Source organism: Capricornis sumatraensis, chromosome 3 (assembly GCF_032405125.1).
Source record: "Capricornis sumatraensis isolate serow.1 chromosome 3, serow.2, whole genome shotgun sequence".
Taxonomy (NCBI): Eukaryota; Metazoa; Chordata; class Mammalia; order Artiodactyla; family Bovidae; genus Capricornis; species Capricornis sumatraensis.
The window spans coordinates 148,796,345-148,814,896 of NC_091071.1; the positions used below are offsets into that span (position 1 = coordinate 148,796,345).

Sequence of the window (18,552 nt, forward strand, 5' to 3'; positions counted from 1 at the left end):
GAGCCCAGAAAGCAGCCCTCACCTTGTTGTGTTCAGATTCTTCACATTGTCAATCTCCTTGACTGACTTTCCCCAGTTACATCTGGCAGGTTCTGAGGCCAGGACTGGCGCCTGGGAGGCTTCAGGCATTTGGCTGGACAAGCAGGAGCCTGCAGTGACTATCCTGGCTGACACGTCCCCAGGCAGAGAACGGACTGGCTCCTATTATCAGGGCCCAGAGGCTCCCAAGGGCTGGAACCCAGAGTGGGCATGGGGAGGGAGCATGGTGTCAAACATCCCATCCACCATCACCTGCCGTTAGAAGGCACCATCTGGCTACTGCTTGAAAGCACTCGCCTCGGGAGGATTAGGAAGGTGGAGACAAAGGGGCGGGAGAGAGAAGGGGGCAAACCAGGTGCCTGCAGCCTGGACAATGCTGGCTCTGTGCTGGCCAGCTTTGCCTGCATCTTCTTCGGGCACACGCAGAGCTTGGCCAGCAGGAAGCCACTCTCAAAGACACGCTGCAGATGTGCTCGGCGCCTCCCAGCTGGGCTTCACTCAAGTGTGTGCTGGCAGCAAAAGCTCATGATCTTGGGAAAAACTCTGATCTGCAGGCCCAGGGCCAAAATGCATTTGGGGGAGGCCGCTCCCGGAATCCAACCTGAGGTCCTCCTCCCTGCCATTGATCTCCCTTAGCTCAGCAAGTCAATTCTCCGTTGCAAATTTCCTGGCTCTCAAACTTTCCTTGGGCTTCCCTGATGGCACTGTTGCAGGAAGGCGGACCCCTTCCAGGGCCCGAAACTGGGCTCTTGTCTAACACTCAGAAATGAATTGTCCGAGGAGACACATGTGCTGACAAAGCAAGAGATTTTATGGGAAAAGGCACCCGGGTGGAGAGCAGTAGGGTAAGGGAATCCAAGAGAACTGCTCTGCCGCGTGGCTCAAAGTCTCAGGTTTTATGGTGATGGGATTAGTTTCCAGGTGGTCTTTGGCCAATCATTCTAATTCAGAGTCTTTTCTGGTGGTGCATGCATCCCTCAGTCAAGACAGATGCTAGTGAGAGGGACTCTGGGAAGTGGACGGACATGCGGTGTCTCCTTTGGACCTTTCCCAAACTCTTCCGGTTGGTGGTGGCTTATTAGTTCTGTATTCCTTACCAGGATCTCCTGTCATAAAACAACTCATGCAAATGGTTACTATGGTGCCTGGCCAGGGTGGGCGGTTTCAATCAGTGTGCTTCCCCTAACAGCACTACGGTAAAGAATCCACTTGCCAATGCAGAGATGCAGGAGATGTGGGTTCAAGCCCTGGGTCAGGAAGATCTCCTGGAGGAGGAAATGGCAACCCATTCCAGTATTCTTGCCTGAAGAATCAAATGGACAGAAGAGCCTGGCAGGCTACAGTCCAAGGGGTTGAGAGTGTAACAGGCAGGAAGGCCAGGGGTTTTCAAACAGAAGAAATAGGCTGCAAGTGTCAGACTTTTTTTTTTTTTTAATCTCTATTAAGCAGCAGGAGGAAAAAACTAGTGTTATGTTTTTTCCCCCTCTTTATACAAATTTAAAAAGAAGTTTCTCTTAAAATTCTGTGTTGCCATGATGACACCTGGCTCCACTTGAACTTGACTTTTCTCATACCTTGAGCTAACCAATGCATTTTTCTTATGAAAATATGTCTCTTAAGCTATGTTTATGTATTATGCATTTACCCTAGACTCTGTCTTCAAGTCGGTTCCACCTAAAGGCTCAAAACTGACTTGACAAACCAGTATGTTATACATACATACACTGTTTTCTTAATCTATGTTAATGAAACTATATATTTGTATGGGAATCTGCCTTTCTTTAAGATTCGTGTCAATCGTTTTATGGCCCGGGATGCCTCACCTGGTGCCAAGATTATCTCAAAATGCATCTTGTGGGTGAGGGGCCTGGTGCCATTTTCTGATTTTTGAGACATTTCCTTTCTTTCATTAGCAGACTGCTAGTAGCTATATAACATCCAGCTAGAGACTAGCAGGGGGATATTCTTTCTGCCCCCTTCTGATGCCTATGTCAAAAGCTTTCTCTATCTCTTTTATACTTTAATAAAACTTTATTACACAAAAGCTCTGAGTGATCAAGCCTCGTCTCTGGCCCCGGGTTGAATTCTTCTCCTCCAAAGGCCAAGAATCCTGGTGTCTTCTGTGGTTCAGCAACAACCTTTCAGGGTCGCAAAGAGTTGGACACAGTTGGGCACATATGTACCCAAACTTATCTTATCACAGAACCACAGGAACACAGAACTTGGAAGCCCAAGGACTCCTCTGCTCTGCCTGGAAGGGCAGCCCCTTCTCCAAAGCAAAGTTCTAAAGTTCTCAGGAAAAATGAGCTCCGGCTTCCTCCAACTACAAGGTACCTGTTCTCCAAAGAGATTTTAATCGCTGTTTTCAATGCTCACTTAATAAATGGTCTATATAGGTACCATAATTTTTTTAAACTACAAAAATATTACACGAGTTTATTCTTCTTATTAAAATGCAAGCAACAGAGGGAAAGTTCCTCTTCACATTCTCCAACTTAACCCTCTCCCAGAGATGAGAAGCTCTAACCAGTTTGGTGGTATCCATCTATATTCTTTCATGACTAAGCTACTGAACTGAACTGAACTGATCCATATTCTTTCAGGGCACGGTATTTTAAGGCTGAAATCTGAGTGGGGTTCCTCTTCGGCTCCTTGACACATATGTGATCATTGTGCATACTGCCTGGCAGATGACAGTTTTTAGTTAACAACGTGACTTTGAGATCTGTCCCGGTCGGTCCCTCCAGACCTATGACATTCTGTGTGCTGTGAGTGATATCCTGTGGTTTCAGTTTCTCACACATCATCACTCCCGTGTTGACAGATATTGAGGTTTATTTCCATCATTATTACAGTGCTCCCACTCCGATCCTCATTTCCCAAGCTCTTTGAGAAGGGAACATCTGCCACTGTCTCTCTAGGAGAGTTCCAAAGAAATAGAACTCCTGGGTTGAAGGGTATGTGCACTTTACACTTAATAGAACATTACCAAATGGCCCTCTGAAAGAGCACAGTGATTTATCAGCCTACCCACAGGGTGGGGCAGGTGCCCCTTGCTGGTCTAACCAGCATCCCTTCTCATCTCCTTTTCCCTTGGTGCATTCCACAGCAGGAGCTGAGAAGATAAATAATCACTTTCCAAGCCCCTCCTGCAGCTAAGGGTGGCTCTGTGACACATGTCTGGCCAAAAAAAAAAAAAAAAACCCACAAAAAAACAAACAAAAAAAACCACGTGGAAGCCTCTAGGAGTAGAAATGTGGTTCTAGGAAAGATTTTGCTTTTTCTGATATAAAGAAAGGATGAGACAGGGTCATCCCTTGTTCCTTTCTTACTTTGAGCTATCATAGTCTACTTGAGACTCTAAGGTTATAGCCGTGGGTGACAAGTTGACAGGCTAAAGGTGCCTGAGCAGAAAGACAGAAAGGGCCTGGATCTCCAGTTATGTTATGGTCAGCAGCCACTTGCTCTGGATGTCTCATTGCAGATGAAAAATAAAAGCTCAATTGTTTCAGCTCCTGCTAGTCAGGTATCTTTACTTGCAGCTGAATGAAAACCGAACAAGACAGAACATTGGTGCCAGGTACCCATTTTTGCTTTCACTTAACCTTGTTTTTTATATGCTGTGGTAATGGTATAACTTTCCTGTTACTCTTTCGAGCAATAAAATGATCATAGAAGTAATTTATTCACGGCCTACTTTTTAGAGAGTTGTGCTTATTCATTTGGCTGCACCAGGTCTTATTTGTGGCATGTGGGACCTAGTTCTCTCACCAGTGATCAAACCTGGACCCCCTGTATTGGGAGCTCAAAGTCTTAGCCCCTGGACCATCCGGGAAGTCCTCGATGCCTACTTTATATGCATTATTTATGATATACAAAGATCCTTAGAGGCAAATTGATTATTTTAAAGAGGAAGGAAACAGAGACCCAAAAAACAAGTGACTAGCCCACAGAGCAGTTGCGGCTGCTTCACAAGGCCCCAGACATAAAGTCAGGAACCCGGGGTGGCTTCCTTAATCCAGCAGGAACAATAGCAGTAGCAGTAAGGTGGCACTGGTGCATGGGGCCCTGCCATTTACCTGGTCAATGCCAGGGAGAATGGGAAAACCTTTGGTCACGGCTGGTGGTCAGGGTCTTTCTCTCAGCTTGGCCTCTTGCCTTCTGCTCTGAGTCTTAGTGTCCTGGCTTCTGTCCTGTGGCCTCATAACTGGATCCTGCCCATTTCTATGCCTTTAAATTGGAGTTCTGATTACTGTCTATCTACTTGTCACTTTAGGCCCTGTCACTGTCTCCCCCAAAGTAATCTTAAGAAAAAAATTTTAAAGGAACTGCTTAAAAAAACACTTTTCATGTATGCCTATGCATATTTCCCTCCTATTTAATCATTGACAACCTTGAACAGATTTATGAAAATAATTAGGGGATGATGATAGTTGAAAACACATCTGCTGTGCCAACTTGGGCCCCAAACCAACAGGAAAGAGGGGCAACCCACCCCAGTGCTTTTGGCCCCCAATCAATGTACCATGGATCTCACTCAAAGTTCTGTCATGGAGTGTATGGAGATCTTTGTATTCATGATGGATATTTTCAGTTGCAAGAAAGATATATCCGGCTTAGACTAATGCAAGTAAAAATAGGATTTACTGGCAAATGTCCTGGGATATCTAGCAGAGACACTAGATCAACCATGGATCTGGGAGAGAACCAGCATCGTCTCTCTCCTGCTGTTTTGCTTTGCACCTCTCCACTTGAGCTTATTCTGATAGATAAGTGCTCTCTATGAATGTGTGGCAGAAAGTGGGGTCTTTCATTTTCCCTGACTCCCAGCTAGGAGCCATGGTGGAAGGAAGCCATTTCCCACTAGCTCTGGTAGAAAAACCCCAGGGGGGACTTGGATTGGTTTTGGTTCCATGTCTACTTCTGACCAATCCCTGTGGACAGAGGAATAAGATACTTTGGTCATCTAGACCTGGGTGGAGTGGTTTCAGGGCTTAAGCCCTACAAAAACCACATGATGTGTGTTCCCCATGGGAAAGAGTGTTTCTGTGTACTAGATGGATAAAAGCAACAGGCAGGCACCAAACTGATTTGAGAAGACCTGAGATGATGCTTCAGCCTTGAGGCTTTTGAGGGAGGAACTACAGCTTACCATAATGTCGCCATGGGGCTTTCCTGGTGGTCCAGTGGTTAAGAATCCGCACTGCAATGCAGGGTATGTGGGTTCGAACCCTGGTTGGGAAACTAAGATCCCACATGTTGAGGGGCAGCTAAGCCGTCACACCACTGCTAGGGAGCCTACACTCTACTGGGCCCACCTGCAGCTGCCATGATGAAAGATCCCTCATGATGCAATGAAGGTCCCTTGTGTCATAATTCAGACTCAATGTAGCCAAATAAATAACTATTAAAAAAAACAATAATGTCATTATGATTTACTAAGCAGGAGTGGACTCAGCATGCTCAGAGTTTCTACATCCCTTCTTTGAAGAGATTCAGTGGCCTGTGTTGGAGGGTGTGGAGAGTCCCCGTCTCAACAAGACACTTGTTAGAATGGTGATTGGGGCAGAAAAAGGTGATATCCCAGATCTAACCTCTAGACAAAGAGGCTGCTCAAACCAAGTGACAAAACAGAGCCCAGAGGACCTGAGAAAGATGACTATTTTCCTGCCTCTTGCCACCTGTTACCTGGGTGTCTTGGTCCTCCCAAGGGAATCCATAGAGCTGCTCAGCAGAGAGACCTTTTGCGGTGTCACTTTTGAGGAAATACATTGATCATTCACTCTATTACATTCTGTGTGTTTGTGGGTCAAATGCACACCCACAGTTGTGATCTTCTTGGCTAAAAGTACTTACGACAGCCTAGCACCTGTTCGATGATGATTAAAATTCCACCCCTTACAGAGTGAGGCCTCTTGCTTAAGAATGATCTCCTCTTAAAAATGCTAATTCCACAGGAGAGGGAAGGTTGTTAACTTATTAACAGTTAGTAAGAGAAATCTCATCAAGCTCTTTCATGAGAACAGCTTTTGATCAGAAATGCTGAGCCTCTTCTCACTAGAATCTAGTAACCAGACCATGAGATCCTTGAAGGTGATTATATCCAGTTTATATTTGAGACACCCACCTGGGAAGAACCTTCCACATAGCAGTTTCTCACTGCAAGTTTTTCTGTGAAGAATCTTCAAATTACTTCAAAATTTATAATAAAATTATATGATGCACAATTGTGTGTAACTGCGGGTTAGAGGGAGATGGAGGAGGAGGAATCTCGTCCAACATTTGGGCTTAACCTAGAGTCAAAGAGATGGCAATAAGGTAGAGAAGAGAAACCCTGAGTTCAGGAGATTCTGAACATTTGAGTGGGAAGCACCTAGAAAACATGTTAGTGTCTGAATTATTTAAAATGCTGATGAGAGCATTGACCTTCCCATAGCCTGAAAAATGCAGAGGTCTCGGCAGACCTCAGCCAACTCTGAGGGCAGATGATACAGATGGTGCCTGGGTTATGTTTAGCTGGTATAAGGCTCATTTGTTCTTCTCCAACACCTCTTTTTTTTTAATTTTTATTTTTACTTTATTTTGCTTTACAATACTGTATTGGTTTTGCCATACACTGACATGAATCAGCCACGAGTGTACATGAGTTCCCAATCCTGAACCCCGCTCCCACCTCCCATCCCAAATCATCTCTTTGGATCATCCCCGTGCCCCAGCCCCAAGCATCCTGTATCCTGTATCGAACATAGACTGGCGATTCATTTCTTACCTGATAGTATACATGTTTCAATGTCATTCTCCCAAATCGTCCCACCCTCGCCCTCTCCCACAGAGTCTAAAAGTCCGTTCTATACATCTGTGTCTCTTTTGCTGTCTCGCATAGAGGGTTATCATTACCATCTTTCTAAATTCCATATATATGTGTTAGTATACTGTATTGGTGCTTTTCTTTCTGGCTTACTTCACTCTGTATAATAGGCTCCAGTTTCATCCACCTCATTAGAACTGATTCAAATGTATTCTTTTTAATGGCTGAGTAATACTCCATTGTGTATATGTACCACAGCTTTCTTATCCATTCATCTGCTGATGGACATCTAGGTTGTTTCCATGTCCTGGCTATTATATCCAACACCTCTTGAATCAGGATAAACCTTTTAAATGCATTTTTACTTTCCTGAAAGGCCATATAATGTAGTGGTTAACAGCCCAACATATAAAGACTGTAGAGATATGGATTCTAGTGTGGCCGTGCACAGGGATATGACCACGTACGACAGCTTTAACCTCTTCATGCCTCAGTGTCCTCACCAGAGAAACAAAAATAATAGTAGTCCCCAACTTTGTGGAGTTCTGTTGGGACATCAAATGAGTTAATATACACAAAATTTTGAGATGAGCCTTGGCATATGGAAAGTATTATGTTGTTGTTGAGTTGCTCAGTTGTGTCAGACTATTTTGCAACCCTTGCCTCTTGAGAAACCTATATGAAGATCAGGAAGCAACAGTTAGAACTGGACATGGAACAACAGACTGGTTCCAAATAGGAAAAGGAGTACGTCAAGGCTGTATATTGTCACCCTGCTTATGTAACTTATATACAGAGTACATCATGAGAAACGCTGGGCTGGAAGAAGCACAAGCTGGAATCAAGATTGCCGGGAGAAATATCAATAACCTTAAATATGCAGATGACACCACCCTTATGACAGAAAGTGAAGAGGAACTAAAAAGCCTTTTGATGAAAGTGAAAGAGGAGAGTGAAAAAGTTGGCTTAAAGCTCAACATTCAGAAAACGAAGATCATGGCATCCGGTCCCATCACTTCATGGGAAATATATGGGGAAACAGTGGAAACATTGGCAGACTTTATTTTGGGGGGCTCCAAAATCACTGCAGATGGTGACTGCAGCCATGAAATTAAAAGATGCTTACTCCTCGGAAGAAAAGTTATGACCAACCTAGATAGCATATTCAAAAGCAGACATTACTTTGCAAACAAAGGTCCATCTTGTCAAGGTTATGGTTTTTCCAGTGGTCATGTATGGATGTGAGAGTTGGACTGTGAAGAAAGCTGAGCGCCGAAGAATTGATGCGTTTGAACTGTGGTGTTGGAGAAGACTCTTGAGAGTCCCTTGGACTGCAAGGAGATCCAACCAGTCCATTCTGAAGGAGATGAGCCCTGGGATTTCTTTGGAAGGACTGATGCTGAAGCTGAAACTCCAGTACTTTGGCCACCTCATGCAAAGAGTTGACTCATTGGAAAAGACTCTGATGCTGGGAGGGATTGGGGGCAGGAGGAGAAGGGGGCGACATAGGATGAGATGGCTGATATCACCGACTCGATGGACGTGAGTTTGAGTAAACTCTGGGAGTTGGTGATGGACAGGGAGGCCTGGCGTGCTGTGATTCACAGGGTCCAAAGAGTCGGACATGACTGAGTGACTGAACTGAACTGAACTGGACTATATAGCCCGCCAGGCTCCTCTGACCATGGTATTTCCCAGGCAAGGAAACTACAGTGGGTTGCCATTTTCTTCTCCAGGGGATCTTCCCAACCCAGGGTTTGAACCCATGTCTCCTTCCTTGGCAGGTGGATTCTTTATCACTGAGCCACCAGGAAAGCCTGGAAAGTACTATACGCTTGGCTACTTTTATTATTCCGCTAAAGTGATAGGGGAAAGGAAAGCCGTATTACATGGAGAACTTGAATATCCCTTTTCTTATTTAGCAGAAGCAGAATCAGACTGTCCCCTCTCCATCAGAGAGGGCCCCTCAGGTTAGGGGATGCCCCGGAGGTGCTCCGTGCCGTGCTGCCGACTGGCCCAGGTACTGTGCCCTTCCTTGCTGGCAGGGCCTTAGGTGGACAGCAGAGCACCAGACTTTGACCAGCACATGGGCGCTGAGAATGCTCTGTTTTCACGACTTTTCTGTCTCGAAAATTAAGAAGGCATGGAAACAAGGTAAGCCTGCTTCTCTTTTCTTCCTAAACCTAAACCCTTCCTAAACCCTCCTAAACCACAGCTTCTTTTCCCTAAATATCCACTAAGCCCTTGGGTCAGAGCTGAGTGTGATGGGGAGGTGTGTGGCACATGGTTATGGGTCACTCATAAGATGAGAGAGTCACCCGAAAGACCAGTGGTCAGGGGCCAGGAGGAGAGTGAGGGCTGGAGCTCTCATCAGGTTGGGGCTTGGGCCAGAAGAAAGCCTTTGCCCAGTGGATTCTTAGTCCCATGATTGGCTTGGTGAGGAGGAGATAGGATGCTGGAGTTGGGGAAGACACAGCATGAAGGACCTATGGCCCCTGCTGGTGGGACAAGGGTGCTTAGTCACCAGCCCAATACAAGCCCAGACCCTGGACTCAGATCTGGGGTGAAGTCAGTCCCAGATCCTCACCACTTAGAGTCCCCTTGGAGTGTCACTTAATCATCTATTGCACCCCAAGCACTTCTCAGTTCCCACTTGCCCATCTGCCAATAAGGAGGGGGGCGTGGAGCTGTGGGGGCAGGGGAAGTTTTAGGACCACTGTATCTCTGCTATAGACTCAGACTCTTACAGATGAAAGTCGTCCTTGATTGCTTATTACTGGTGAACAGGATGGTTTGAGAAAAGGTGATTAGAATACTGCAGAATGTGCTTCTCCTTGCCCAAGCTCTCTCACCTCCACAAGGTAATGCATTCTGCTTACAAAGCACATTGTTTCTCTAAGAAATTGGTTGTTGTAGTATCCAAACCATCCCTCTACTCTCTGCTATCTTTGAATCTCATGGGCAAGACAAACAAAAGAATGTAGTATATTATCTCATAGAAACTTAAAAATTCTATTGAGTTTCATGGTTCTGTGCTCTAAGATGGTTACAGATTTGATTCTCCTGGTAGACAGGAACAAGGCCTCAGAATTGTGGGGGTCCTCCTAAATTTGAAGCTATTATTAGACCCCCTCCCAACCACTACTCTACACCACTCACTTGGAACCAGGGCCAAAATCTTGTCCCCAGATAGGATAATTTCTTTTCCCCCCGGAAAGTCTTCAGTGATCCCTGATGGAACCTGGCCCTTTGTCCACAGAATATGGTTGAATTGCGTCTTTTGTCCTTTCAGAATTCCCCTTTCAGTATTCAGTTACAGCCAACTTTCTACTACACCTGCTTTCATTCAGCAGGTGTATTATCTGCACAATATCAAAAATTGTTAGGTCTGCTCACTTTTTTTTTGGTAGGGAACAGGAAGACCTTATAATTAGTAAGTCCCAATTTTTCCAAATTCCAAAATTTTTCGGTAGATCTCTACCATAATGACCTCCCTGCACTATCCTGACCCAGATTTCCCTTAGCTTGGTGCCACTTGTCCTGCAGGAGTGGATTCTTTACAATCAAAGCCAGATCATCTGGGATAGAGTCCTGGCTGGTAATGACCAGCTAGTGACTTGACCTCTTTGCCTCAGTGCCCACAGATGTAAAATGAAGATGATAATGGTACCTGCTTCATCGGATGTTGAAATACTAATTGTGTTGATACACCAGCTTCCCTGATGGCTCATTTGGTAAAGAATCTGCCTGCAATGCACAAGACCTGGTTTTGATCCCTGGATTGGGAAGATCCCCTAGAAAAGGAAATGGCAATCCACTCCAGTATTCTTGCCTGGAGAATTCCATGGATGGAGGAGCTTGGTGGGCTGCAGTCCATGGGATCGCAAAGCATCAGTTGAGGGCTGGCACACAGCAAGAGTTCTAGATGTTAGCCGGTATCTGGTCCCATACATGAGAGGTGATGTGCAGGTGAATTCTCTGGACTACCTCTCACTGCTCTGCATGGGATAAATTACAGGAAATATAGGCCTTTGCTTGTGGTGTGAAGAATGATTTGCACATTTGGAAAAGGACAGTGGTCTCAGATTGGCAGGGTGCACTTCTACGTTGATCCCCGCAATGCATGTAAAATATAAAGACCGAGTTCATGCATTTTTGTTCCCAAAAGCTCCATTCCCCAAGGCACAGGGAATTTACCATCCCCTTGGGTAGAGCGGTCAGGCATTACCCCTGTCTATTCTGTAACTGACCTTGAGAGGCAGAGCATGAACTGGAAGAAGTGGAGGCATGTCTCCCGTGTGTTGGAAGGTCCTCCCGTCTGGTAGTCTTAGTCACTCAAAAACATTCACTGATGGACTTCTTTGGTGGTCCAGTGGCTAAGACTCTGAGGTCCCAATGCAGGGGGCTTGGGTTCTAGTCCATGTCTAGTCTAGTCTAGTCCATGTCAGGTTGTAGTCCACTAAATCCCATATGCGATACTAAGAGTTTGCATGCTGTAATTAAAGAATCTGCATGTAACAAAGATCGAAGATCCTGAGTGCTGAAACTAAGACCTGGGCAGCCAAATAAACAAAACTTTTTTAAAAAGCATTTATTGAGCACCTACTGTATGTCAGGCACTGCCGTAAGTCTGTAGGTTCTGGATATATAGTGGTAAATGAGACAGATGTGGTCTTTGATCTCCTGGTGCTTATATCACCAAGATTCAACAAACTTAGCATCCTATTAGAACTTCTCATTAAACACCTCTTCTTTTAAACAGCGTATCTGAGATGATGAGCCTACATGAGCACAAGATCCTGAAGTGCCCCACACATCAGTGAATCACCAAAGAAAGATAACATAACGGCCACTATAGTTTTGACGATGTGCATGCTTTGTTGTTTTCTGATACTTTTTTGAAATTAGATCATGCATGTCTGGACACATTTATATTTTTCACAAATATTTAATTAAACTGAATGTCCCATTCCTCGAGCACATGAAAAAACAGACACCTTCACTTTACATAAATTACTTGGATGGCTTTGTTGGTTTTCACTTGCACGTCTTCTTTGTATGTGTCCTTTGGTGTCTCGTTAGTCATATGTCTTTTCTAACCCTCTGACTGTGAGCTTCATCAGAGGAGGAGACTTCCTAAATCTGTGTGCATCCCACTGATGACATTTCCTAACTGACTGCCCCAGCCCCCTAGGGAGGAGGACCAGATCAAATTAGAGGGAAGGAAGGTTTTGTCTGAGGCCTAGTGATATGTCTGAGCCTTCTCTTGGGGTCCAGCCCTGGGAGCCGTTTTCTGATGGTCAAAGGAAAACTGTCAGGAAACTGTTTGATTCCACTTATACCAGGTACTGAGAAGAGTCAAATTCTCAGTTTTCTCAAATTCTCAATTTTCTCGGAAAAATGCATTGGTAGATCCCAGGGGTTGGGGGTAGGGAGGGGTGCGGAGGGAGGATGGGGTGTTTGAGTTTAGGAAGGCGGAAGATTTGGGGGAGGGATGACGGCGAGAATTGCACAACAATGCGAATGTACTTACTGCTAGTACTAAGTACTTAGTGCTAAGTGCTTAGAACTTAGTACATTCAATAAGGTTAAAACAGTATGCTTTCGATTATGTGACTTTTACCACAATAAAAGCTTTTTAAAAAAAAAATAAAAAGGAAAACTGTCAAGAGAAGGAGGTCCTAACACGGCCCTCACCTGTGATTCTCTCAGCTTCTCTCAAATGACCTGATGGAGTGAAAACTCCAAATCTCCTCCCAGCACTATCTCTGCCTCCAGGAGTCATAGGCAGAGCGCTGGGGAGTTTTTCCTCTTTATGACTTGAAGGAACTTACCTGCTAGGAAGCCAAGAAGAGGCCAGGAGTCCCAGGGCTTCCCGTAGGTTCACACACACACACACACACACTTGCCCCACCCCATCTGTACCCATAAAGGAGAAACAATGCATTGTGGGGGAGAAGATTCGAGGGGTGAAGCAGACACAAGGGAGGGGGAAAGCATCATAGAGGGGGACAGGACAGAGAAAGGAAAAACTCACAGATGCAGAAGGACACTCGTGGTAGGGAAAGAAATTTTATTTTCAAGCTTTAAGAGAATAATACAAACAACAGAGAGTTTTAAAAAACCCTAAAAACTAGTTTAAAAAAGTACTTGACAGTGTCCCTTTAATACCCACAGATGACGCGGCCATTGTGCAATGACAAGGAGAAACTGCAGGTGACCACCCTGTGGCCTTCCCTGGCAGGGTCCCAGAACCAGCAGGTGGGCTCAAGGGACAGTGCTCCCTGCGAGGGTCCCTGGGCCCTCCTTATTGCCCAGGGAGCATGTAGCACTGAGGGACTAGCCGAACTGCCCCTGGGGATGGGCCCCAACAGCAAGGAATACTAAGATGGGTCTCCGCTCCACTCCTTGGGGACACATCTGGCCAGCTTCCTTCCATTCACTGCAGCAGCTCTCCTGGGAGACCCTGGGCAGGATGCATCCTGCCGTGGGGGGCCCTGGGGTCTCAGTAGGTGCCAAACCAGGAGGGGCAGTGACACAGAGCGTGTCCCGGCCATGGGTGGGGTTGCGTGGTCGGGAAAATCACTCCTGGATTGACAGCTTGAAGGCGGAAGCCACAGCCCCAGGACTGTGCTTGAGCTACCCATGGGAAATCTGTACTTTAGTTGTGTGTGTGTGTGTGTGTGTGTGTGTGTGCGTATTTCCTGTAAACATCTTTGAGCCAAATCACCATAAAATAAAGTAACAAGGGCACAAAAAGACACCCAACTCCAAACCTAAGCCCTCTTTGAGCCCATCTGAAACTGGGAGTTCCAGTTTGGAAGGTTTGGAGGGAGCAAGAAACGCGTCTCCCTCTGGCCATTCAGACCAGCATCTCCCTCCTTGCGCCATCGTCCCCCTCAGGCCCTCGAGTCAGGAATCCTGCCCACCCAGGGGAGCCCAGGGGTTCACAAACACCATGTATCTCCTCCCTGCCAGCCCACACCCATCCCTCTCCCACCCCCCTCAACAGCCCCTGGAACATAGCCCAAGAGGAAACCAAAGCAAGCTCAGGAGTAAAACACGGCAGGCCACAAGTGCTTTTGTTCCCACATGTGTGCCTGTGGGCATTACCACCACCAGACACAAAGCCTCTCCCCGCCCCCCAACCCCCCGCCAGCTGCCACTTTGCCCGGGTGTTTTGCACAGCACGGGGGGTGGGGCACATGTGGGTGCGTTGTGTTTTGTTAGACTCAGTCCGTATTGCACTTTGTTGTTGAGTTTGTCTTGGTTTTCCTCCCTCTTGTTGGAGAATGGAATCAACTTGCTGAAAATCACCCGCTCACAGCACCAGCCTCCCTCGAGCTCCGACCCTGCCCCAGGGCCCTCAAGGTGCACTGCTCTCTGCCCGCCCTCTGGCCCCTGGGTGCCTCTGCACACCTGCTCCCCAGACGCAGTGGCATCATGTCGGGGCGAGCCCTTCCCGGCCCGTCCTCTTCTTGCTCTGTCTCCCTTGCACGTGCTTGGTCACAGCTCCCTCGCAGATCTCTAGGCTCACACCGTAGTGACCCTCATGACCAGCTCACGGCTGCCGCCCTGTGGGGTCCGCTGTTCATGAGGTCGCAAGTGACTCAAGATGTGCAGGATGGTGTAAGCACAGTGGTGATCGGACAGGGGGCCTGAGGGGTGGCCGGCCCCCCGGGCAGGGCCTTCCTCAGGGGCAGGGGTGCCCGCAGCCTCCTCTTCTGAGGTGGGGGCGTTGGCCTGGGTGGACGAGGAGGTCCGGGGGTTGGTCCTGCCTCCTGTCTTTTGCTCCTCCAGGTCTTTCGCCTTGTCATAGTTCAGCACTTTCCACTGCTGGTTGACAGCCTGCCACCGTTTGAAGATGCGGTACACAGAGGGTCCCTCGTGGATGATGAGGCCTGGGCAGCAGGGAGAAGAAACAAACAGAGGTGGGTAAGAGACAGCAAGTCACTGCCGGGAGGAACCGGCCTCCCTCTGTCTGTAAGTGAGTAGAGGTGTTGGGGAGCTTCCCTGGTAGCTCAGCTGGTAAAGAATCCATCTGCAATGCAGAAGACCCTGGTTCAATTTCTGGGTCAGGAAGATCCCCTGGAGAAGGGATAGGCTACCCCTTCCAGTATTCTTGGGCTTCCCTGGTGGCTCAGACAGTATAAAGAATCTGCCCGCAATGCAGGAGACCTAGGTTCGATCCCTGGTTTGGGAAAATCCCCTCAAGAAGGGCATGGCAACCCACTTCAGTATTCTTACCTGGAGAATACCCATGGACAGAGGAGCCTGGTAAGCTATAGTCCATGAAGTCACAAAGAGTTGGACACAACTGAGCGACTAAGCACAGAGGTGTTGGGTGAGATGACTTTATATTGGTTTGACTTGTTCTTTTCAAACCTGCCTCTCAGCTGTGGGCTGCATGGTAACCATCCCTACATTTTTAGGCTCACTAGTCTTTGGAAGCAGGTGGAAGGTGGCCACACCGAGTGCATAACACAGCTGGGCACATACACATAGTCCTTGGCCCCACCCCTCCTACTTCTCGGCCTGACAAAGTCCAAATTCATTGTCCACTGAGGCATAGTATTGTTACAAATAGCTTTCCCTCCTGCGATCATGTGTCTGTGGCACCCAGCACTTAGCAGACAGATATTCAATGAATCCTGTGCTTTCAAACGTACCATAAAAGAAACCCTGTAGTAATTCTATACCTCCTGAATGTCCAAAATCCCACTGGCTCACTTTTGGCTATTTAACAAATAGCCCAATGCTACTGAAATACACAGGCTTCCCTGGTGGCTCAGCAGTAAAGAACCCACCTGCCAATGCAGGAGACCCAGGTTCAATACCTGTGCCAGGAAGATCCCCTGGAGAAGGGAATGGCAACCCACTCCAGTATTCTTGCCTGGAAAATTCCATGGACAGAGGAGTCCATGGGGTTGCAAGAGTCTTAACATGACTTAGTGACTAAGCAACAACAGAAATACACACGTAGCTGAGAGAGAGCACTCTGGCCAGGGGCAGTGTAAAGTCAGAAAAGAGCTGCAAGAGGCAACCAGGAAACTAGACACAAATTGTGTGCCTTCCATCTACTCAGCGCTAGGATAACAGTGAGCAGGACAGGCAGAGTCCTGCCCTCAGAGGGCTGGATTTCTAGCAGATAGAGACACAGTAAATATGAAAACAAACCAGCAAGACTATTTCAGACTCTGACATGTATGGAGAAAAACCACAGAGGCTTTGGCATCAGAGTCTGTTTTCCCAGCAAGTAGGACAGGAAAGAAAGTAGGACATAATTATGGAGTCTGCAAAGGGAATGGTTACCACAGGGAACGGTTGGCCCAGGGAGTCTAGACCCAGAAAGATGGAAGTAAGAACAAGCAAGGGATAAGGAACATGAAAATTGGAAAGTAGAAAGTGATAGGGTCGATGTCAAGAGGTCTCTATGAATTTGGAGAATTGCGAATCGGTGAACTATAAGGATAGGGGTGATTATCAGAGAGTGGGGTGTTCAGATTTTGAAGGGAGGTGGTTCTTGGTAATGATAAGCTCTATGGAGTGACCACTTGAGCAGGGCTGAGGTAGCCTGGAGGACAAGGTGTTATGGAATAAGATAAGGAATAATGAGGAAGCCAAGGAGTTGGGTAGATTAACTGCATCAGCCATGCTCAATGCTCAGACCAAATGCCCTCTTTGTATAACAAATATACATACATATATGTTTATATAGTTTCTATAGATATAAAATATGGGGTGCTGAGTCTTCGTTGCAGCACGTGGGCCCCTCAGCGCAGCGTGCAGGCTTTATCCTGTCACGGCACTCGGCGTCTTCTCCTGTTGGGGAGCACAGTCTTCTCCAGTTGTAGCTTGAGGGCTTGGTTACCCCTCAGCATGTGGGATCTTTGTTTCCTGGCCACAGATCAAACCCAGATCTCCCGCACTAGAAGGCAAATTCTCAACTACTGGACCACCAAGGAAGTCCCTATAAAAATATATTTTAATATCCCCTTTTCTGTTCTGAAATGAAACTTATATAAGATAGCTAAGCTACTATGGTTTCTTTTAAAAATTAATATAATGCCCTAACAGATGATGTGAAGAAAAACAAAGAGCAAGTCATTTATAACAAGATAGTACAAATTTCAATATTAATGCTGGGGCACAACCACTTTAGATAAAAAAAAAAAAAAAAACCTCATACATTTTCAAAATATCCCCAGGGATTGGTAACACCTCTTTTGAGAACCACTGATCTCCAGAGATGCCAAGGACAGGACAGGTGGGAGGCAGTGTGGGAGCCGGGGGACGTGAGGAGTGAGTGAATCACAGCCACCAGCAGCATCAAGAAGGGGAAAGGACTCTGGTATCTGGTGACATTCGCTTCAGAGGGGCTGGAGCTTCTGAAAGATGAAGGAAGAGGCAGTCTGGAGGCGGTAACAGGGAGCAAGGAGGACACCACCCCACCTCTGAGCCCGCAGGATACAGTGTACGAGAGACACGGCAGCCACTGCTTGAGACAGCCAGCAAGAAACAATGTCCTCAGGAGACAGCTATATTACAAAATTAAAGGATGAGGAAGGGAACACTTGGAGGAGAGGTTGCCAATCGTGCACCACGAGGTCCAGAGGGCATGTGGAAGAGCTAGGAAGATGGGGATGAGCAAAACAGGAAAGGGATGGTTGTGTATATGGTGAAGGTGGTCAAGGAGGCCAGACCCACACTGAGTGAGATGACTGGGAGGAAGGCACAGCGGGATTCAGTTGCAGAGCCATATATTGAGGGGTGCCAATACTTTGGCCACCTGATGCGAAGAGCTGACTCATTGGAAAAGACCCTGATGCTGGGGAAGATTTGGGGCAGAAGAAGAAGGAGATGGTTGGATGGCTTCACTGACCCAATGGACATGAGTGTGAGCAAACTCCAGGAGATAGGGAAGGATAGGAAGTCTGGCATGCTCCAATCCATGGGGTTGCAAAGAGTTGGACACAACTGGGTGACTGAACAACGACAAATCAAGAGGCAACTGGTCTGGTCCCTGCAGGGAAGAGCTGACTCATAGGAGTAAACAGCAGTGAGTCACTCCAGCAACTCCATGTCAAGCAAAGTGACTGGATGGGAACATCTCAAAGCCTCTTCAACCTCTAACACGCTGTGATTCTAGGAGGCAAGACAGCCACCCACTGCTACTCTTTCCTCTAGGAAGGGCTCCAATAGCTCCTGAAAATGTACTTTGTGCAACAGGTCTTCAAAGGTTCATAAAAGGAGATGGTTACCCTGTAGACCAGTTGTTTCTAAGCCTCTGGATCATGGACCCCTTTGAGGATCTGATGAAAGCTAGGACCAAATTCCTAGGGGAAAAAACACCAGACACAGGGACTGTCTGTATGATTTTAGGGGGCTCATAAGTTTCCTTTGGACCACCAGGGGACCCCTTGATCTCCTGCCTGGTTCTAGACAAGGAGACTTCCTCTTTGTCCTGTTTCCCACTGTCTCCCAGCGTGCTAATGCTCACCACTTCCTTCAACCTTGTGAATACATGCTTGTGCACCCTCGGCACTGCAGTGTTCATGGGTTCAGTCACTCCACAAGTCTTGTTTGAACACTGCTGTGCTCTTTTCCCTAGATTGTAAGCCCCTCAAGGACAGGGGTCAGATATGGTTGAGGCTTGGGCAGCGGATACGGTATTGAGAGCTTCATGAAGCCTTGGTGATGACAGA

General features: G+C 46.9%; 1 protein-coding gene across 1 annotated transcript in view; it reads right to left on the reverse strand.

The window, feature by feature from the left end:
* Positions 1-14,380: 14,380 nt before the first annotated feature.
* MARCHF4 (membrane associated ring-CH-type finger 4) overlaps positions 14,381-18,552 on the reverse strand; it is a 119,786-nt gene continuing 115,614 nt past the window's right edge. The window contains exon 4 of the mRNA XM_068969550.1: positions 14,381-14,748. Coding sequence (XP_068825651.1) covers positions 14,381-14,748 — 368 coding nt within the window. The remainder of the gene's footprint in view (positions 14,749-18,552) is intronic.